We start from the raw sequence: 20,672 nt of genomic DNA on the forward strand, positions 1-20,672 counted from the left end.
ACCTATTCTTACTTTCTTGCTAGGTAGCCTCGGGACATAGCTTGGAAGGTGATAATAACATCTGTGATCTTCAGGTCTCTCTCTTCTTCCAGGTGAGCCAGAACACCAGTTCTGAAGAAGATTTTACTCTGTCCAATTCTGTACAAGTTGGGATCAAGCTCTAGTGCTTTGATCTGGGGGAAAACAGGGATATCTGTTAACTCCAATGCTGAGGTTTAGGGTACTAAAAAACACTTCTCATTTCTGTTCAGTCTCAATGCTTTTATATAAGAAGTACAGGCCTGATTATCAATAGGATCAAAAATGCTTTCCTCACCATGAGTATGCAAGCCTGCTTCCCATCCATGAATCCTTTAGGAATGGCGTTTGCAGCGAGAATTTCGTATCTGCCAAGAGATGCTCATGTTAGGGAGGCTGAGACACTCTGGGTGGTTTTGTACAGACAGGCAGGTGTAACAGCACTGCTAAACCCAGAGCTGGGGCTGAGGGGCTCGTACCGCTGGCGGAACTCCTGGAAGACAATCCTGTTGGGGAATCCCTGCCGGCAGATACGGATCCCTTCCAAGACACCATTGCAGCGCAACTGCTCCAGCACTAAATGGGCATCAAGTTTGCCAGACTGAAAAGAGGACAGAAGGTATTTTCAGCACAAATTTACAAAAATGTTACCATCCACATATCTATGTCTCAAGGTATCGTTCAGCTCTGCCACGTGCAGTGAGCAGCTCAGCAGGAGTAATGAGCCTGGAGTCTGAAAACTGAGCATCTGAAATTTACCCTTTTTTCATGATTTGGAATGATGCAGCGGACAAAGTTGGGATTGGTATTCCTTAGGGTGGTCATCAGTTTGGTCAGCTGCTCCTTATAGAGCTGTCCAACGGTACGGAACATGCCTTTCTTGGTTTTTGAAGCACTGGGGAGTGAGCTTTCACTCATCTTGGCCATTTGGTCCAGCCCAACTATACGGTCCACTGAAATAGAAAAGAAAGAATAGGACGGTTTATATAAACTATCCTTGCCTCACATCACACCCATCACTGGCACTGTTACACCGCAGCTCGCCAAAGAGGACAGGTATATTTTCTATGCAATAGAAGCATTCTGACAAATGTACTAGAAACCCTTCTGGGAAAATAGTCTACTTCTGTCAAAGATGAAAATGTGGATTTTGTTAAGTAGTGACAGAATGAAGCAACTGAATACCCAGAATGTATTTTATTATGTCCATGAATTAAACAGAACTCCACAGAATTTACAAACTTCATAAAACCTAACAATAAGCTGTATTAAACGAGATCTACAATTTTACATATTCAGCAACAGTTTCACAGTGTAAAGAATAATTTTTAATCTGTTGCTGAATAATATTAAGGAAATTTTTTGATAGTGCTTAAAACTCTCTAATGAAGTTGTTCATTAATGATGTCTTTAGAACACATTATTCTTATGTCTAACTTTAGTCTCTTCTATGCTTATCACATTCACACTTGTGTGCTGCCAGCAAGGGATGGCTGTCAAAAAGTTCTGGTAGGAGTTTCTCCCTTTAAACCCCATCACTGATTTAGAGCTGTGATTCATACCATCCTTCCAAAGGTCTGCTACAAATTTGTCTGAAGACTGGTTCAGCAGAGAGGTCACATTATCATTTAGTGGATCCATGTTCTTTGTCAGCCAGGCAGTTGCATTGTAGGTAACCTGCAGGGAACAGTGAGTGCTACATCAAAAATTTGTTCTTGGTAAGAAACCAGGAGAGTCTAAGAACACAGGGCACTGTATTAACACAAAATCAGACAAATAATGTACAAAGGTTTCTAGGGCTGAGAGTTGAGTATTTTCACATGTACTAATGTCTGTAAAAAGTCTGCTTGCTAGAAAAGAATACAGATTACTTGGATTTTCCATAACCTCGGTGATGGAAATTTTTGTTTGCTTGTGAGCTTAGCACAACTATGATTTGCAAATCTTATTTCATGTGTTGTGTAATTAAAACACTTAATAAGCAGATTTTGTAATTAAAGTCACATCTCATCAATGCAGGTACCAGAATGTTTCTCTTTGATTCTTTGGGTATCAAAGAATCGAAGTTCCCGAAGTCAAAATAGCTCAATCAATCCAGTACCTTTCCTGCGTAGTGCATTATACAGAACTCTGTTTTGTCCTTGAGTTGCTTGGGCTTCTGGAATTTGGGATGGTTGCCTTGTTCTTGAATTAGTTTCTCCACAAAGGACGTGTCAGTAGCCTTGGGGAACCAGCACTCTTCATCCAGCAAAGCCAGGACACCAGGAGGGTTGGTCTGCAATGGGAGCGGTGTCAGATCAGAATCATCACAAGCAGAGGTAAAGACAGAGCATCACCTTCCTCACTCCTGAGGTTACAGATCCTTCCAGGAAATAAAGGATCTCTGGCTGCACTGACACATCACTGATACCCCTGTGGTACCCCACCTACAGAGACAGAATCTTACTGGTCTTTCGATCAGCTCAATGCAAGGCTGCAGGTCAAGGCCAAAGTCAATGAAATTCCATTCAATGCCCTCTCGTTGGTATTCCTCTTGCTCCAGTATAAACATGGTGTGGTTGAAAAGCTGCTGAAGTTTCTCATTAGTGTAGTTGATGCACAGCTGCTCAAAGGAATTGATCTGTGAAGAGGAAAGAAGTGAATTTGTAACGTGAGAAAGAGACCTTCAAGAATGAACTTAAATGACAAGATGGTATTTGCTATTTTGTGTTTTTTTGCATACTAAAATAATTAAAATGTAAGGATCTATATGAGTTTAATCAGCTGGTGTCCCACAGTACATACCTCAAAAATCTCAAATCCAGCAATATCAAGGATCCCCAAGAAAGAAGCTCCTTGTCTTTTTGTTTTATCGAGAGCTTTGTTCACGCGAGCCAGGATCCAACGGAAAAGACGTTCAAATTTTGCCTTGGCCAAAGCTTCTATGGCAAAGTCTGCCTGGAAAAGGTAAGAGGAGATTGTAAGTGAAAGAAGAAACCCACTTAACTGTAGAAATGAGACAGAAAATGGACATTTCCCTTTAGAGTAGATGTAAGAAGTAGAAATAGGAAAAGTGAGAATAGCTTCAGGAGAGCTGAGCAGAGTGCATGTGATACCTGCTCTTTGGTCTGAGCTTTCTGCACAACGTCTCGTCCGACCTTGATCCTTGGGGTCAGAATAGATCTTGTGAAATCTGTCACATTAATCCCCATCAGGTGGCACACTTTTTGTGCAGCTAGAATAAAAGAGTGAGATTTTATTTCAGACTGAATTGCCTCTTAGCTGGCCAGTAAGTGTGAATATGGGTAGCTCAGCAAGTATGCAGAATTATTTATCTTCCTTAAAAGCTCTCTATTGTACATACAAGAGATGACACTTGCTGTAAAAGTAACATATGTGATCCAAGCAACAAATTCACCATTCATCAATTTATGAATTCAAGATTACTAGAAAAGGTAATGGTAATTAAGCTTATTACTAGAAAAGGTAATGATAATTGATTTTAAGCATGGTTTAGTATTTCAAAGCCTGAGAGCTACATAGATAATAGCAATCACATAAAAAATATTGATAAAGAGTGCTTATTCAGTTGCTGTTTTATTGATTTCTTAATGTTGACTAAATTTTGAAGTGCAAAATCATACCAGTATCATCTGGCATAGAAGCTTGATCAGTGTTCCTCTCCTTCTTGAAGACAATATTTCCCAGTTGCAGGACAGATGAAACGACCCTCAGTATAGCTGTAAGAGACACAGGTAATATAGATGAGGAACAGAATGGCCACATTTTGAAAACTCTGTTCTCTGCAATAACATTCTATTGCCTGTGATTGTCTGTACCTCTCTGGAAAGAGTAAAGTTTGTTTTAAAGGACTGTGCCATAAACTGCAGGAGTTTGAGAGTTGACTGAGCAAAAATCTCCACAATTTGTGCAGTGGAGCAAATGGGCCAGTCTGAGAACACCAGCACCTCAAGCTAAGTTATGGTGATGGCTCCCCAGGCACATCCCCACATGTCAGGAATTTGTCTCCCACTCACTGTGCCTGTAGCATCTTTTCTGCTCAGTCACTCAAGAGTATTTCTGTCTTTAAAATAAAAAATATATATGATTTACCAGCAGCTTCAAAAACATGTGGCACTTCTGAATGTCCAGTTATTCAGGGACATGTGGATATTTAGTTGCACAACTAAAATCAAATGTATACATATCTTTAAAGGATTAGTGTCAAAATACAGAAAATGTATTTATTATTGTTTGATTGCTAAAATATACATAAATGTGGTGGCACCTAATCTTGGGTAATAAAATCTACTGGTATGTTACAGACAAGGTTGTATCAAGCTGGGGAGTTCTAATTGTTTTTCTGTAAATTTAATTTACACAGTAGAAGAATACTGTACTAATGGGCTTCTATTTTAGAGCATGAAGTCAGAGGGGTTCAGAGATAAAAGCAGCTCCTGTTGCTGCAGTGGGGAATGCAGTGCTGGCAGGAGAGCAGAGCCATCCATCCAGACTGGCCAAGGCTGGGGCTTTGCTCAGCATCCCTCGGTCACTGATGCAGGTGAGGGATGTGCTCTGCTGCTGCTGCAGCTGCTCCAAGGCTCAGGCAATGGGAGGACGCTGCTTTTGCCACCAGGTGTCACTTGGGACGTGGCAATTTGCATCTGAGGCCCTGGCACACTCCTAGCAACACTGAGAGGTAAAAGCTGCACAGGTGGATGTCTCCGGCAGGCCCACATTTTCAAAACAGTTTAGTTGTTGTTTCATGCTCTTTGTTTTTATTTCTCTTTTCTCTGAATCAGTGCTATGAGCACATAGCACATATTCATATTTCATAGCACATATGAGCTATTTGAGCTTGTTCCGTTTCTTTCAAAAATAAATCAGATTATTTTGCAACTTCTTCATGCTAGTTATTGGAGAGTTCTGAAAAGTAGCTTTAAATGGTCATTACTGTTGATAGAGCTGGCTTAGACTCAGTAATCTCTTTTTGGATATGTAGGGGGCGTCCAATGAGAACTATTCCCTTTCATAAACACAAATTAGCTTTGCAAAATGATTTTTCTGGACAGAATTAACCTCTGCATTTGCATCTCTGTGTAGTGTCGCTTGCAGATGTATATATTGAATACAGTGTTGATAACAATTCTCACCTGTCTGTTCCTCATCAGTAAAGCCCATAATTTTCATGGCTTCCAAGGTCTCCTGGAACATTTCATCATCCTGTTGAGAAGGAATAGGCACGTAGCCACTAGATAGAAAGGTGTAATTGTTGAAGCCTTCCAGCAACAAATCATCTAAAAAGAAGAAGAAAAGCTTTATTTAAGTGCATCTACTTAATGCTCTTGGTTCATGGATTGTCCTGAGGAACAGAAAAAACCCCAACATTATCAGCAAAGGAAGATTCTGTTGATATGAGGAGTTTAGGGTTTTGTCAAATATTTCCAAAATAACTATTTAGCAAGCTTGAGGGTATTAAGGTTCTAGTTTTCATTAGTGATTGGGGAATGTCTCTGCACTTTGGGAAAATTTTGTGTCCTATGGACTCAAATCTGAGCCATTCTTCCCAAAATTCTTTTATTCAGGGCCAAATGTAACCTACTCAGAATTATGCCTCTCCCTATGGGGATTCATAGCCCACAATAATAACGGAGCATAGTAACAACCAAAGCGGGCCACATTAACAGACTATTCAACCCTGTTCTATGGCCAACAACAGGCCATAAGGAACATAAAAAGCCAGGGGAAATACAGAGCTACCAATTGCTTTATACATTCTTTAGCAATGGGTGTTTTAGGGAAATATGTCTTATTTGAACCATGATGTACCAATACATCTGAAGCTGTGGCTTTCACAGTGTGAAATATGCTGTGGCAAAGACATCATCTTGATTTATTTTAAAACAATGAACAGATTTTCTTGTTGGAAACCCCAATTTCTTTTGTGTAAAGAAGAGTAATAACTCTTCTTCCCAATTTATCTTCTTGATATTATTCAAGATGGGGTCTGAATGGGTTTACATCTCCTGTAAATTATAATATCCTGTAAACTGCAAACAACCTGACTTAAACAAGTGGACATGAATTTATGCTTTCTTATAATTCACTTGAGAAAATTGTTTTCTATAGCTAAAATACATAGCTATTTCTATGGTTGTTTATTTGTACTAAGGATTGAACAACATGTAATTACAGAAATTAAGATAAATACTTAGGCAAACCATTGCTCAGACTATTCAATGAGACGAGAGAAACATTAGTAAGGAACTTACTTCTCATTTGTTCAGAAGCTCCAGCAATCAAATAGTAAAAGATGTGAAATGTTCTTTCGTCTTTAGCCTGACGAATTGCACGGGATTTTTCAAGCAAATCTGTTTGTCAAGTGTGTTAAAAAATCAATAACATGATTCAGTCCTTTCTTAATTGTGCCATCAGCCTCAGAACCATCAATAGCATTGTCAAAATATTTGCCATAAACTTGTCTAACGTGAATATGTGTCTAATTCTGTGGCAGGAGCTCAGGTATTGGTATAATCCTTACCACAATAATCAAATCAATTTCCTACTTTCTATTGCAGGGTAAATGCTGGTAATCATGGCAATAAGCACAACAGATCTAAGTTATTCTAAAATCCAAGATATAAAACTAATAGTCACAATATAACTCATACCACTTTGAAAATGAAGCATTAATATAATTCTTTCAACATATGGTGGGGCTGCTAGAAAAAATGAGTCCTTGAGGTGAGTATTGTAGGTATAAAATCAATAAAACCAAGTTTTATTTATGGACCATTTTTTTGTGACTATGAGCTAATAAAAATGAAGTTATCAATAGTGTAAGTATTTCAATACCAGTCAGTGATTCACTCTTTAAAAGCTAAAGTGCTGTAGATAAAACTTCAGTTAAGACCAAAAATGTTAAAACTGGATTTTTTTCTAGAGATCAGTTGTCAAAATAAGAGCAGAATGATAAACTGTTGTTTAATGATACACTCAAGGGATAAGGTACTTTATAGCTGCATCTCTCTCATTTATTGGAGCAAAAAGCTCCTTCTGTATGAAAAGATGAGTGGTGCAACACTGAGGAATATTAATATGTTCATTAAAGCATACTAGCTCATAAACATAGCCAAGGGAACAGGCAATATACTTGACTAGCAAGGTCAGACTGAGCTGAATTTCTCTGTCCATTTTCCCTGGAAAAATAAATCAAGGTTGTTGATACACAGCTCACTGCTCTGGGTGTGGAATTTGACACAGCAGGCAGTATTCAGCATCCAGGCAAGACAAGTCCTCTGGACATGAAAATGTCCCTTGCCATTGCCTTAGGTATGGGCTGTCCAGTTTCTGAAGCTGTGTTTGGGGAATAGCTCCCTTCCCAACAGCTGAGAAAACAGCCCTGAAAACAGAAACCTGAGAGCAAGACAGAGCTGATACCAGCACAAATGGGGCCGCTTCCCTCCCTCTTTCTTCCTAGCAGCCTCAGCAATATTTGCCTTTCTCAGACTGCAATGAGCTGGTTTATCTTCCTCTCAGCCTAGTGCAGCTCACTGGAAAGGATACAAGTCTCTATGTTTGCTCCGACAATGTAGCCCGTCACATCGAAGTTGATGCGGATGAATTTGCCCTGTGAATGAAAAGATGATCTAAATTGGGCTGTTCTTTCAGGTTATGCCAGGTTGCCCAATATTAGCCAGTATTTAGGCTGTTCCATAAGATGTGCTCATCACCCTCCCAAGAACAACATGCTTGGCTCCCTCCTGCTGGGATGACCTGTGGAACATCCTGGAAGGAAGTGAACTTCTCTGATATTCCCTCTGTACAGATTCCTGCCCACATTTTGTTCAGGCACTGAGAGGGAAGGGAGTTCTCCCTACTGGACAAGACTTTGGAAGCAGGTGTGGGACATCTTTGTTCTACTTTGATTTCCACAAGGTCAGTGGGGGAGCAGGGTTGGATCTGTGAAATTCCCTCTGCTGAAGTTGACTCACATGGATCCCTGAACTTTGCAGGGAGGGAGCAGAGGAGGGAGAGGATGGTCTGCAGGGAAAACAGGCATCTGCCAGCATTCCCAGAAAGAAATGTCATCAGATAGTGACAGCTCTCAGCTCACAACATTCTAATTCCAATCTGTTTAACTGTTTTTTTCTTTTTTCTCAATTTTTTCCCCTCCATTTTCTATTTAATATATTAACTATGATGTAACAGTCACACCTTAGAGATATATCCTCAACAATGGTGGAGAGAAAATGGAAGTACAGATTTGGTTTGCAAATATTCTGAAGGTGGATGTGTGCTAGAGCAGGAGGTGACTCTGAAAGGTCACACATACACTGCTAAAGACAATTTAGCAAATTTACAATTTAACAGATTAACAATGTTACTGTCAAGCCTAAGCCTGATTTTTATTCTTCTATCAAGCCAAATTCCTATTTCAGAGAGGAATTCTAAACTGTTTTTAAGGGATCAGTTTTAAGGCTGTCTTTAGTGAGAAGCACTGATGTGGACCACTGTCTGTATACTGGGTTTTAAAAGATGTTTTACCTCCCTTGACACAGACCAAACTGGATTTCTCCTACTTACGAATCTGGAGGAGTTGTCATTCTTCACAGTTTTGGCATTTCCAAAAGCTTCAAGAATAGGGTTTGCCTGAAGAAGCTGTTTTTCCAGCTCACCCTAAAATTCATTCAGAAGCAGTTAACACTAACCTTCATAATTACTTAATTGAAACTAACACTCATACACAGGAGAGAAAGGTGAAATCTAATTTAAGTCTCTAACTTTTTTTGCCGAATACTGCATTTCATGTGGATTTGTTTTCATTCTCTACTAAGCTTTGTGTTTATCTATTTGTGCAATTGACTGCTACCCTGTATACATGACCCTTTTCCAGCCTTGTTGCCTGTGACAGATCAAACTCTATTAATCTGTTTAGCATCATGACTGGCCTTCCTTAAAAAAAGAAAAAAGGGTCATTCAATCTCAATTATTTTTCCAGTTTAATATAATTTTAAAAGGGATATTCTTTAAGGAACCTCTAGCATGTCTTTTCCAAGTTAGTTTATTGAGACCCTTTGGTAGCAAATGACAATGTAATTAGAATAACTTGCCAAGAATAATTTTAATGTAATCCAGCACAAAGCTACAAAGCAGATTTCATCAAGTCTATTAATAATGATCCATGCAAGGCTATGTAGGTTAAATATGGAATTGCACTGATTTATTTCAAACTAGGCTAATGAATTCTCATGCAAACACACAAACTTCATATTATATGGTTAATTGTGATTGGTAATTGCTAAGGAAACAAAACATGCAATGGAACAAGCATGCATTTAATTCTCTATATTTACCTAATCCTATTTCTAAGCAAATCAATGAAGTTGAAAAAATACTTTGCATATGTATACAGCTTTTCAGAACTCTTCATTCAACTCTGTCCTGTGAGATCATTTACATTCACATTTACTTTGCCACAGTAGTCTTTGAGTATTACTCTGTAGTAATATGCATTATTTCAAATAACTCACCCTGAAAAGAGTCCTTGATAGATAATAAGATATAATTTAAATAATTTTAATTAGAAATTAAGGCAATATTTTGTTTGAATCTAGGGAATAATTTGGAAAATGAAAGGGCTTCCCAATTAGTGTGCAAATCTGGTAACCTTTTTTCTAAATGTCACTCCTTAATGCCTTGTAACTTCTGTGTCAATGGCGAGAGCTACCTCAAAAATATCATTAAAAAGCTTACTGCCCAAAAGCTGGAGGAAGAGGGAAGGAAGATTTCCTAACAGGTTCATACAGGAATCTCAGAATAAGAAATGAATTCCTAAAAGTCCCTGAAGATAATCTGTACTGGGCAGCTCTGTCCAGTTACTCTCTGTAGACTTAAAAAGTCCAGTATAAACAAAGAGTGCTGCTGCAATCAGATAGTGAGATCTAAAATAGAACCTTGTATTTTAAAATGAGACAGACACCACCTGCTTCTACTGAGAACTGAACCATGCCATAAAGCTGGGTAATAACCTTTGGCTCCAGATGGCCAGCACTCTGTGCAGCTCTAAGTCCACCAAACTCCACAGAGGTGCATATGCCAACCATGAAATAAATTTTTTTTTTTTTTGGCATAGAGATTGTCAAAGGAAGTACTAAATTAACTAAGGGGAAACACTGTCATAGCTGAAGTCTGAGAGGCAGCAGTCAGAATGGGGCAAAAAAAGACTTCATGAAAGAAAATAAATCCCATTTGCCTGGCACAGAAACACCAGGAGTGTGCCAGCAGTGTGCCTCCCAAAGCGTCGCTATGTGGTATGGCACACAGAGAGGAGGGCCTGTAACAAACCTGCAGACAGGTGCTGCAGTGGGAATTGCTCTGTTACATGTCACAGCAGCAAGCTAAGAACATGCTATCTCTTGTGGTGGTGAACAATTCTCAACAGTTACATGGAAATGTAAAATTCCAAGCAATAACAAATGGAAAGCATGCAGCCAAACAAATAAAACACAGTGCGGTTTAGGAATTATTTCACAACAGTCCTAAAAAGTTCAACCTGAAGAACAGAAAGGATTTGGGTAGTTCATTCAGAAACCACATTATTTCATTTCAGGCTGAGTGGCTCTTCCAGGATCGTGGGAAATTAAATTCAAACTATGGAAATTTGAACACACAGAGATACAGAAGAGGGTGATATTTGAAAGATGACCCTGCCTGTGTCAGACCTCATTCTTTGCCATGGAGCCTGACACAGTTAGGGTTGATTTGTGAGAGCATTTGGTGCTATTGTTGCTTTTAATCATATCATACAACATATTTCAACAAAATCTCTCTTAAATTTTTGGGGTGCAACAATAGCATGCAGATCTACACTCAGTGCCTTAAACACACATCAAACAGTCTAAGTTACTCACGTAGGCAAAAGATGGACCTTGCTGTGTTGAATAACATGGTATAAAACAAGTGTCAGTATAATTTCCATTAGACAGACATTTTTATTGTTTTTCCTGTATTTAAATAACCAGTACACAATTTCCATGCAAATAGCCCAGGAATACAGATATGAACAACCTATTGCAGACATACCAGGGGTACAAATACCATTAACATACACAGAACATTTTAACTGAAGGAAAGAAAAAACCTGAAGCAAAGAGATGGGATTTGGAGCCAGTCCCAGGTTAGTCTCTCAGGACCAGACAAGGGCAAATATTTTTATGATAACTCCCTAGTTCTTCTCTGCTGCATTTTGTTATTCATTATTTTTAATGACTGAAATTGCAGTGTCAGTAGTCCTAATCACTGAATTACAATTTGTCAGCATGCTATAGAACAAATTAGACATTTTTTTCAGCTCCCCTATGATGAATATTTGCCTTCAGGTCTGTCTCAGGGCAAATTTGGTCCTGAGACTCACATAATTCCCCAGAGGAGTCAACAGCAACTGCAGATAGGGATGGCCTTGGCACCCCAAGTTCATTTCCCCCAGCTACTGAGCAGGGACTCAGTAGGAACAAATTACTTTTTTTGCACAAACATTAAATATTAAACATTAGTCTTGGATGGTTTCCACTAAATCTAATCACAGATTTCTAGAAAATACTACTCAAAAGGACATCTACTCCCTCCCCTACTCCAAATTATTAGAATCCACTGTACATAAAATCCCAGTTATTTGTGGTGGAAGAGGGAGGGCTACACACCTCCTGCTCTGCTGACACATGGGCAGGGGTAGCTGTGAGACCCAGCACAGGGGCGATCATGAGATTTTTACTTTATTTCCCACTTCCCTACTAATTACTTATCTTGTATCCAATCTTGTATTTGAGACACAAAGAAATGTCTTCCTGAATTAAGCCTGTTTTGTCATAAAAGTGAATTGCTTATTTTTCTTTGCAGAAGTTTTGAGTTACATTCAAAAGGCTGCAAATGATGTAGGATCTGGAATTGTATCATTGAGAAGAGCAAATACAGCTGAGAGCCTCAGCCATGCTAATGGTCTCCCAGAACTGGGCCAGTGTATGGTTCAAAAAAATGAAATTTAGTCTCTCAGGCAAGATTGTTACTGATTGTGAAGGAACAAGGCACTTAGAAAAAATTGTGCCTTTGAAAATTGTTACTTCTGGCAGAGCCGTAAAAAAAAAAAAAGACAAGTTTTATGCTGGGAGTCTTTGGTAGTTAGTAAGAAAACTTACTAACAAATCCAATTAAAACTTTGGAAGTTTAAATGCTGGTATACATTTTTGTGATGCAGCTGGACAATGTGTTAGTTACAGGCTTTTCCAAACTTCTCAGTTGGCTGAGGTCAAGGGTAAAACAAGGACTTGAACCCTTGCAGACTTCAAGGCCTTCATGCTGGGATATAAATAGGTGCTATGCCTATGGAGAGCTATGGATATTTCTGTTCTCCCTAAGTACATTCTGATTTGATACCTAGAGTGGTGTCAAACAACTTTTTTTCTTCCGTAAACATAGAGCTGTGATGTAATTGTGTACTCTAAAAATCAGTGCAGCCCCTGAGCTGGGGAGAGTTGGGTATGGAAGAGCTCACTTACAGTGACGCTGGTGTCCTTCTTGCCCTTATGTGATGAAGCGACAACAGCCAGGTACTGAATGACCTTTTTGGTGTTTTCTGTCTTGCCAGAAAAAATCCAATTAAAACTTTGGAAGTTTAAATGCTGTTATACATTTTTGTGATGCAGCTGGACAATGTGTTAGTTACAGGCTTTTCCAAACTTCTCAGTTGGCTGAGGTCAAGGGTAAAACAAGGACTCGAGCCCTTGCAGACTTCAAGGCCTTCATGCTGGGATATAAATAGGTGCTATGCCTATGGAGAGCTATGGATATTTCTGTTCTCCCTAAGTACATTCTGATTTGATACCTAGAGTGGTGTCAAACAACTTTTTTTCTTCCGTAAACATAGAGCTGTGATGTAATTGTGTACTCTAAAAATCAGTGCAGCCCCTGAGCTGGGGAGAGTTGGGTATGGAAGAGCTCACTTACAGTGACGCTGGTGTCCTTCTTGCCCTTATGTGATGAAGCGACAACAGCCAGGTACTGAATGACCTTTTTGGTGTTTTCTGTCTTGCCAGCACCAGATTCACCTCTGAGGGGAAAGGAAATAACACAAAAGAAGGTGGGTAACCAGTGGAGTCCTTCTGCCATGTAGATGTACGTAGTGTATGAGAACAGGACTGGAAACTGCCCAGCTCAGTTCTTATCTACCCCAAAACACCGCCTCCCAAATCCACCTGACTTCAGTCTGCAAAGAATGCATTATCAGAGTTATATCTCTGTCTTGGAAGTATTTTGAGTCAACATTGGGCCATTTAAGGGAATTCTAAAACATGATGCATTTTTGAACAGCATTTCATCTTGCTTTGGCAGCATCTGAACACTTATGAGAAGCTTGGTTGGCAGGGAGTCTGCCTGTATTTTAAGATCAAAAATACAACGTGTTTTATGTCTATGATGTGACACTGCAGTGAAAGAAAACATCAGCAGTAATACAATGGTTTTCTCTTCTGAAGCTCTGGAATTAAAGTAGACTAACAGCTTGATCCTGCCTCATCTAAACTTTGTGTTCAGATGCTCCTTGAATTCAGTGGGACTGGGAATGGAGCAGCCTGAGGTGTCCCTGCTCACTGGGTAATAATGGACATGGTGGGGAGATATCTGACCAGCAGAACTGGCATCCCAGCTCTGCTCCAGTGTCCCTTGGGAAGGGAGTGGTAACTTTTACTCTCTTGGAAGACTCCCAAGTTAAATTTATTTACAACTCTTAAACCCTCTCTTAAAGTAAAAGAGTGGTTTTCAAAGTACAGATTGACACAGTCTTTTCTCAGTAGAAATTTCCAGCCAGTTTTCCTCTCTAATTGTTACATGACATCATCTTATCTCTTTCAGATATCTCTGGCTCTGATGATTATATGGACAAAAATGTTTTTATACTGTCCTGCTCAGCAGTCAAAGAGAGGGGTAAAGCGGGTATGGATGTAACAAACGAGTTCTTTCAACTGAGCTGGTGCTGTGAGGAGAGCAACAATCTAAGGTGGACCTCTTTTCCTTTGGATCTATAATAAAATTGATTTTAAAAAAATAAAAGAACAATACATTCAAAGATCCCAGAGATATTTATCAGCTCTTTTGAGTCTTGAACTGTTTAGCTGAATCCAGTGCAGTTCTGCTTCTTTTGCTAATTAGGAAATAGAGGAGTTAATTTCCCTACCAAAGGATCAGTGATAAATGGACATAAGAATATAGAGAAGTGCTGGATAGAACTTTAAATACAGAATGACATTGATGTAAACCTTAGGAAACCAGAAACAATTCCTGCCTGAGGTATGACATGATAAGAACTGTTTCTTCTGGCTTTTAGAGTTTGAACCATAAATAATTGAGATGAACAGATTCATTTTCACAAGACCTGGGTTAATTTGCACAGTTTAGAGATTGGATTAATCTCTGCCTGGGCTTCAGTGCTAAAACATTTCTATGTTTTATTGATAAAAATTAAGTGTTCTGGGAACAATTCCAAGCCAAGCACACCAATTTGAAGACATATGCATACAAACTTTTCAAATAAATCTACCTTACAGCTTTGTTTCTTTGGAAAAAAAAAAAAAACAACCAAAACAACTTTCTTCAAACAAACCCTGGGCTTTGAACTATTCCATTTTATTAAGGGTTATTTGTAGTTCATCACATCATCATTGCATTTCCTTTCTCCCAGGGCAACAGTGCCCATCTTTTGGCTTTTCCCTGAATCCCTGTGAGTATTACCATATATGGCATCATTTTACTTGTAATTATCCCATCATACTGTAATGCTCCTTAACTCTTTGCTTCTGCACAAGGCTGAGGGCTTTCCTGTTTTCTGCAGATAGATTTTGGGGCTTTAACTTCCTTTTGTAATAGACAATAAAAAAGTTCCTCAACATGTAATAGAAAACACACAGAACCTCAGCTGCTTTAGGTTAATTAGGAAATAAGCCTCCAAGGTCAAAAAGTAATGAAGAATAATGTTTCTAGCTGATGAATACATCTGATTTTCAACATATCAGATCAATCCTAAACATCCATGACAACAGACAGGTCTGATAAACAAGTATCCATTTAACATTAGTAGCCCTCATACTCTGAAGGATGTACCACAGCCACAGGATGTCTGATTTCACCTCAGTGATGAAATGCCATATGTTTGTAAATGTACTAATGAGGGGGAATGGCTACGTCAGGTCAATGCCTCTGAATAGCAAGAAGTTTACCAGGGGAGAGACCCAGGAGGAAGAGAGCATGTGAATTTCTTAGTTCACTTCACAGGTGGATGAAATTCCTCCTAGAGCTATTGAGCTGCAACAGAACTGGTCATACAGAGCAGGTTTTTTCTCTGCATCTGCCTTGAAGTACTATAATTTCTGAGGGGGCAGAAACAGCTTCCATTGTGAGGTGGTATGAGAAATACCCTGTTTTAAAATCTACTTGCTTTCTTGAGCTTAGTGACTGAACTTTTAAAGATGGGTCTTTTTCCTGCAAACATCTTCTGGTGGTTTTGGCATGGACCATACACGATGGGGCTCCTCCCAGGAGACATCTCCTCCTTTCTTCTGAGTGCCCATTTTCCTCAGACTTAATTATGTTCCAAGTAGGTGTTTGCCATATAAATGCTGTTACCACTCTTCTAATCATCATCTTTAGGAAGAGAATGACCATTTGTTTAACTGAAACATCTCAAATAATTCTTTTTCCAACCTACCCCAAGGGAGCACATTTACTGCCAGTGCTGTTCTTTGCACTCAGCTCAGATGGCCAATGCAAAAAACCAGATCAAAAGCAAGTCCCATTGCACAGTTCTGAGCAGCCCAAGAGCAGTACTTGAGCTACTTCCTATGCAAGTTTTCCTCCTGAGAAGCTCTTTGGCTTCCCCAGAGCAAAGGGCTCCACTAGGCTGACAGGCTTGCTCTTATAAAAATACCACTCTCACATTGTGGGGTATAACTTAAACTTATCCTTCTCTCGTTGCTTGCCAGGCATTGTTTTAGGACCTCAGTACAGGATTTAAAGCACATAAACTCACAGATATAGTGCTCAGCTGTAATAGAGTTTTTGTACCTCTTGAACTACAAAATCCTCCATGACTCCATTACCTTCACCTTCAATGGAAATTACCCAGCTAGAATAGGTTTCCAAATGAGAACAAGGTGACACTAGCAAATTGGCCCCACTGTTGGGGTTGAGCCTGTGGTGTAACTAGGACTCCTGTACATTTGAGAATAACTGAGAAAAATTAGTTTTAAAAGTGTGGGGGTTTTTTTGTTGACATTTTGAAATTTGTTGACATTTGTTGAAATTTTGAAATCTTTCCATGTTAATATTATGATATGAGACTTAGCTTAATTCCACTTTTGGAAACATCTGAAAAGCAACAGCAGAATTTATTTTCAGTGTTTCTTTCAGTGAGCAATGAACCACAAGAATTGCCCGTTCACACGTCCCTTAATCCGGCGGTGCTGGCACTGTGGGAAGCCCCTGCGCGCAGGGCAGCCAGCGAGGTGCTGGAAATCACATCAGGGCTTGGCAGCCTTTGTCCTGTGCGATGAGATGTGCAAACAGCATGAAAAGCTTTGTCCTAGACCCCACTGGAGACTTGTCTCAGAAGCCAGCCCACTGATCCTACGGGTTTACCTACAAAACAACTCCCAAAGGAGCGGGGTCAGCACCAAGCTCCGGCCAGGGCTGGAGCTCCACGAGAGATCTGTGTGGGAGAGGCAGCAGCTCCTGCCAGCTCCAGCCTTTGAGGTTTACTGAGCTGGGAAAGAAGAGCTTAACTCTGTGGTGGAGGAGCCTTTGACTAGCGGGGCTGTGGAGTTTGGAGATGTTCTGGATGATTTTGCACATCAGGGAAGGAAATGGGCTGGAGACCCATGGCCTGGTGAGGCCCTGGAGAGTTTGCCCAGAGAGCAGAGAGAGAAAGAGAGAAGGGGAAAAGGGCAGGATGGTCACTGTCCCACTCAATGTTTTGTCTGTTCCCATATCAAATTAAGTGGAAATATGGCCCTGCTACTTCCCTGTTTTTATAGAAGCTGTTCAAACCAATTGCATGTTTTAAAAACCAGAAAAGTAATGAAAAAGTACTTGATTATAGTGTTTCACATGTACTTCTTCCACAGACTTCCATGGTCTCAGAACTTTGACCAGATTCTCTCATTCATTTAAGGTAGCTTTTTCTAAACTGAAACTTGTGCACAGTCCTCTAAGCCACATTTGCTTTCTAGAAAAATACTCTACTTGCTCTCTTCAGGAAGGGGCTAAAATATGATAACCCCAAGATCACACAGGTTTATGAGGAAATTGTTGAAACTCTCATGTGGTTAGCTATGCAAATAGGTGCTTGTGGAATTTTAAGTAAAAGACATTTTGAAAACTCCAGGAGAATCCATTTGTGTCTTTAGTAATCAAACAAGAGGCCAGAAGTCTCCTTTGAGGGCTTGAGCCTCTACTAACATTGGAGGAAGCTTGAAAAACCACAAGTCTGTTCACTGGCCACTGCCTAATTCAAGTCATAATTAATTGCTGATGCACTGAGCTTGCTCAGGTCTCTGGGTACCTGAACAGATTTCTTGGGACTTTTCCTTCAGCATCATTGATGTGCTGGTCAGTATGAACTGAGAGAGAATACAGACTATTTCGTGGCCAACTTAGATGTCAAACAGGAGAGAGCAGTGGAGAGGCCTAAGCACAGACAGGAATTGCAGGAAATGCCAGGCAGAGCAGTGAAGACTGCTCAGAACAGTACAAAGACCAAGACACAAGGGTGGAAATTTTCAGTCACATAAAAGAGATAAAGAAATATAAAATTTTGTATTTCAGACCTTTAGTGCAATATTGTATATGTATTATATGCCTATATGTTGTATTGTATATATATATATATATATAGTGTATTGTATATGTATTATATATGTCATGCTACACTGTGTTATGTTACAGTAGTGCAGTAAATGTGCATGATGAGATGTAGGATTTTGAGGCCGACTGTAAAGTGCCAGAGAGCAACTGGCAGGGAATGACACCAGAGGATACTCAGTGATGCTACCCATGGGAAAGAGCTAACAGCAAAAGGATGTGTGTGCACAGAGGAGAGGAGGCCAAAAGCAGTGTGAGTGTTGTTATTAATGAAATCTGGAAACCAGGGGATTCTGAGGAAGCACTGGAACCCATGAGCGTCAAAGACAGATGGAGATTTTAAACATACCATGGTTACTCACACAAAGGGTAAAGGATTGAAAAAGAATGCAAACAGTACTTAACCACATGAGGGTAGGTTTAATGAGCTGAGGGTGAAGTCCTGAGAATGGGTATATTTATAGTCAGAAACACAGAACCAGGCTCAGTTCTCAGATCTATCCCCCTGCCTGTGTCCCAGGAGCATTTCAGGGGATCCATATGAATCCTTACAGCTATTCTTTTGCAATTTAGGTACCAGGCCTTGGAAAATTCAAACCTGTGGCTATTTCAAGAAAAAATCCTGGCTTATCAATGCCATGAAGTCTTCAGCTATTGTTACATATTTTAGGCCAAAAAAGAATTTCTTATAATTTCTAGCAATTCTATAAAATACTTCAAATCACTTCAACTTGACAGCTGCCAAGCTGAGAGCCAAGTGAACTTTCTTCTTTCTGCACAGCCAAATAAGGCCAACAAGAATGTTAAACCAGTATTGGTTAAAGTTGTGTACATTGGTTTTAGCTTGGCCAATCTTTTTGCTTTAGAAGACTTGTGAAGACTGTTTTAAGCTATGGCTTGTGATGCACACCCAACATAGAGCAATTAGTCTAAACATCTTGGGGAATCATTTGCTGTGCTATTTTCAAAATGGGAAAGGCATTTAATTCTCTCTGTTTTCTCTATTTATATATTACTGGATGGAAAAGGCATTTAATTTTCTCTATTTTATGTATTTCTGGTGTGAAACACTTTAGGTTTCCAGCAAGATGGCCAGGTAAAAAATAAATGGTAGCTGCAAGAAATGGATCCTTTAATGGATTTCCATGAACAAAAAGACATAGATTTGCAAAAGAAAGTCCCTTTCTTGAAAGTACCAATGTTCCAAAGTTAAAAGAAGATTTACTAGTGGAAAAATAAACTAAAGTACAGAAATAGAAGGAGGAAATGCATATTGTAAATTAGTCTTGATAACCATGACATGTTTCTTCCTGGGAAGAATGTGATGGTCAATTTTTACTTCATCATTGCAGGAATATTAGATTTCTTTTTGGTATTAATGCATTTGGGGAAGATCTTTTTCTTGCTATACTTAAAAATACTGAAGTCTTGTTGTACCAGAGGCTAGAGCTATGACAGCCCTTATGGTATCACACAGTATGCAATTTTTATTAGGTAATAATTTTTTTACAACAATGCTGTATGAAGCTGCTATAAATAATACTCATGCCAGCTCTGCAAACATATTAGCATAGAATCAAATCTGATCTTTTATCAGGAAAACTGGAAAATACCTAATTTACCAAAGACAAAATTTTGTCAAAAGCATTCCTGATGGCATTCAAGCAAGTAAAACCAATAAGCAACAGAAGAATGGAAAGTGTTAAAACTGAGGGTGAAGCAGGAGATTATTGTCCAGTTCAACATTTTGAATGATTTTTCAAAACAGGTAGGAATGACAAACCAGTGGGATTTTGTGGAGTAATAAGCACACTCCCCAGTTGTTCACTGTAAACTGTTAAATCTCTAAGTTCAGAAAGTCAATTTAAAGAAATAATTTTACTCATTAAAGAATTCCTGTGACACTGATACCTGCTCTTTTTCTTATGAACATTCTATCTACTGAAGTAGGTTTGGGACTGGAGTTCAAGCTTACTGAAGGTGAGAAGAATGTGTCCATTCCATCAGAATTTGAATAAAATTTGAATAAAGATATGGTGACATTGAGATATACTAAAATAGATGAGTTTACTTACGTGCACAGGATAGACTGGTCTTCTCTATCTGTGAATAAAGAAAAATAATCCATTAATTAGGGAAAGTGTCTTTTCTGACAGAAGCACTTGTATTTATAAGGATTTATATTGAACAGCCTAGACCTTCTAAAATCTGGCTGACCATGATTAGTAAAAAGTACTGGGTTAACATCTTATTTAATTTGCCCTTGAATTTAAATAACCATCTCTAATGGAAATATTTTGTGCAAAAAATGAACAAAAGGTTAAGAGGTCAAAAATATTTTTTGTAAATTCCATTAGAGATGAACTGTAATGAGGACAGCAAAAAGATCAGGCTCTCTGTAAGAAGATTATAACAAAATTTTAAACCTGAAACTCAAGTTTTTACTATGCTTATGAACTATGGCCAGCAGCCCACTTGAAACAAAGTCTGGACAGATAAGGCATCAACAACTAAAATGTTTTAAGCTGGTCATGCAAAGCTTTGACTTTTGAAAGCAAATTCAAGTTCAGATACCTGAATAATTTAGCCTGTATTTCACTTCAGACTGAGAGACAATTTTTATCAAGAGGACAATTCCTTTGGGAGATCTTCCAAAGAGTAAGATAAAAAAAGATACTTTAGATTATACAAGATTGTGTCATCAAGTATGTAAGTATTTTTCATGTTTTTTACTATGAACAGACCATCAAACACATTTTGGATCAAGATTT

The 20,672-nt window shown here is 39.0% G+C and overlaps 1 protein-coding gene and 1 long non-coding RNA gene across 4 annotated transcripts in view; one reads left to right on the forward strand and one right to left on the reverse strand.

The window, feature by feature from the left end:
* The window catches only part of MYH11 (myosin heavy chain 11), a 55,661-nt gene that overhangs the window by 18,119 nt on the left and 16,870 nt on the right, over positions 1-20,672 (reverse strand). Inside the window, exons 4-20 of one of the 3 annotated variants that reach the window (XM_088064174.1) lie at positions 19,977-20,004; positions 13,000-13,102; positions 10,911-10,931; positions 8,584-8,676; positions 7,564-7,627; positions 6,270-6,368; positions 5,151-5,294; positions 3,642-3,737; positions 3,114-3,232; positions 2,803-2,955; positions 2,465-2,638; positions 2,120-2,293; positions 1,581-1,695; positions 778-971; positions 498-619; positions 317-386; positions 13-173 (exon numbers count right to left, since the gene is read on the reverse strand). In XM_088064174.1, coding sequence (XP_087920300.1) covers positions 13-173; positions 317-386; positions 498-619; positions 778-971; positions 1,581-1,695; positions 2,120-2,293; positions 2,465-2,638; positions 2,803-2,955; positions 3,114-3,232; positions 3,642-3,737; positions 5,151-5,294; positions 6,270-6,368; positions 7,564-7,627; positions 8,584-8,676; positions 10,911-10,931; positions 13,000-13,102; positions 19,977-20,004 — 1,930 coding nt within the window. Of the gene's footprint in view, positions 1-12; positions 174-316; positions 387-497; positions 620-777; positions 972-1,580; positions 1,696-2,119; positions 2,294-2,464; positions 2,639-2,802; positions 2,956-3,113; positions 3,233-3,641; positions 3,738-5,150; positions 5,295-6,269; positions 6,369-7,563; positions 7,628-8,583; positions 8,677-10,910; positions 10,932-12,551; positions 12,635-12,999; positions 13,103-19,976; positions 20,005-20,672 lie in introns of those variants that run through there. The other 2 variants (XM_005522916.3, XM_005522914.3) reach the window with 2 other exon arrangements.
* LOC148182927 (uncharacterized) lies at positions 2,892-14,178 on the forward strand. The gene is made up of 3 exons (XR_015774112.1): positions 2,892-2,964; positions 13,089-13,132; positions 13,903-14,178. It is a non-coding gene; the product is annotated as an uncharacterized LOC148182927 (long non-coding RNA).

This window comes from Pseudopodoces humilis, chromosome 18 (genome assembly GCF_049639895.1).
Source record: "Pseudopodoces humilis isolate 2021_Gansu_Grassland_sample_001 chromosome 18, ASM4963989v1, whole genome shotgun sequence".
In the NCBI taxonomy this organism is placed as follows: Eukaryota; Metazoa; Chordata; class Aves; order Passeriformes; family Paridae; genus Pseudopodoces; species Pseudopodoces humilis.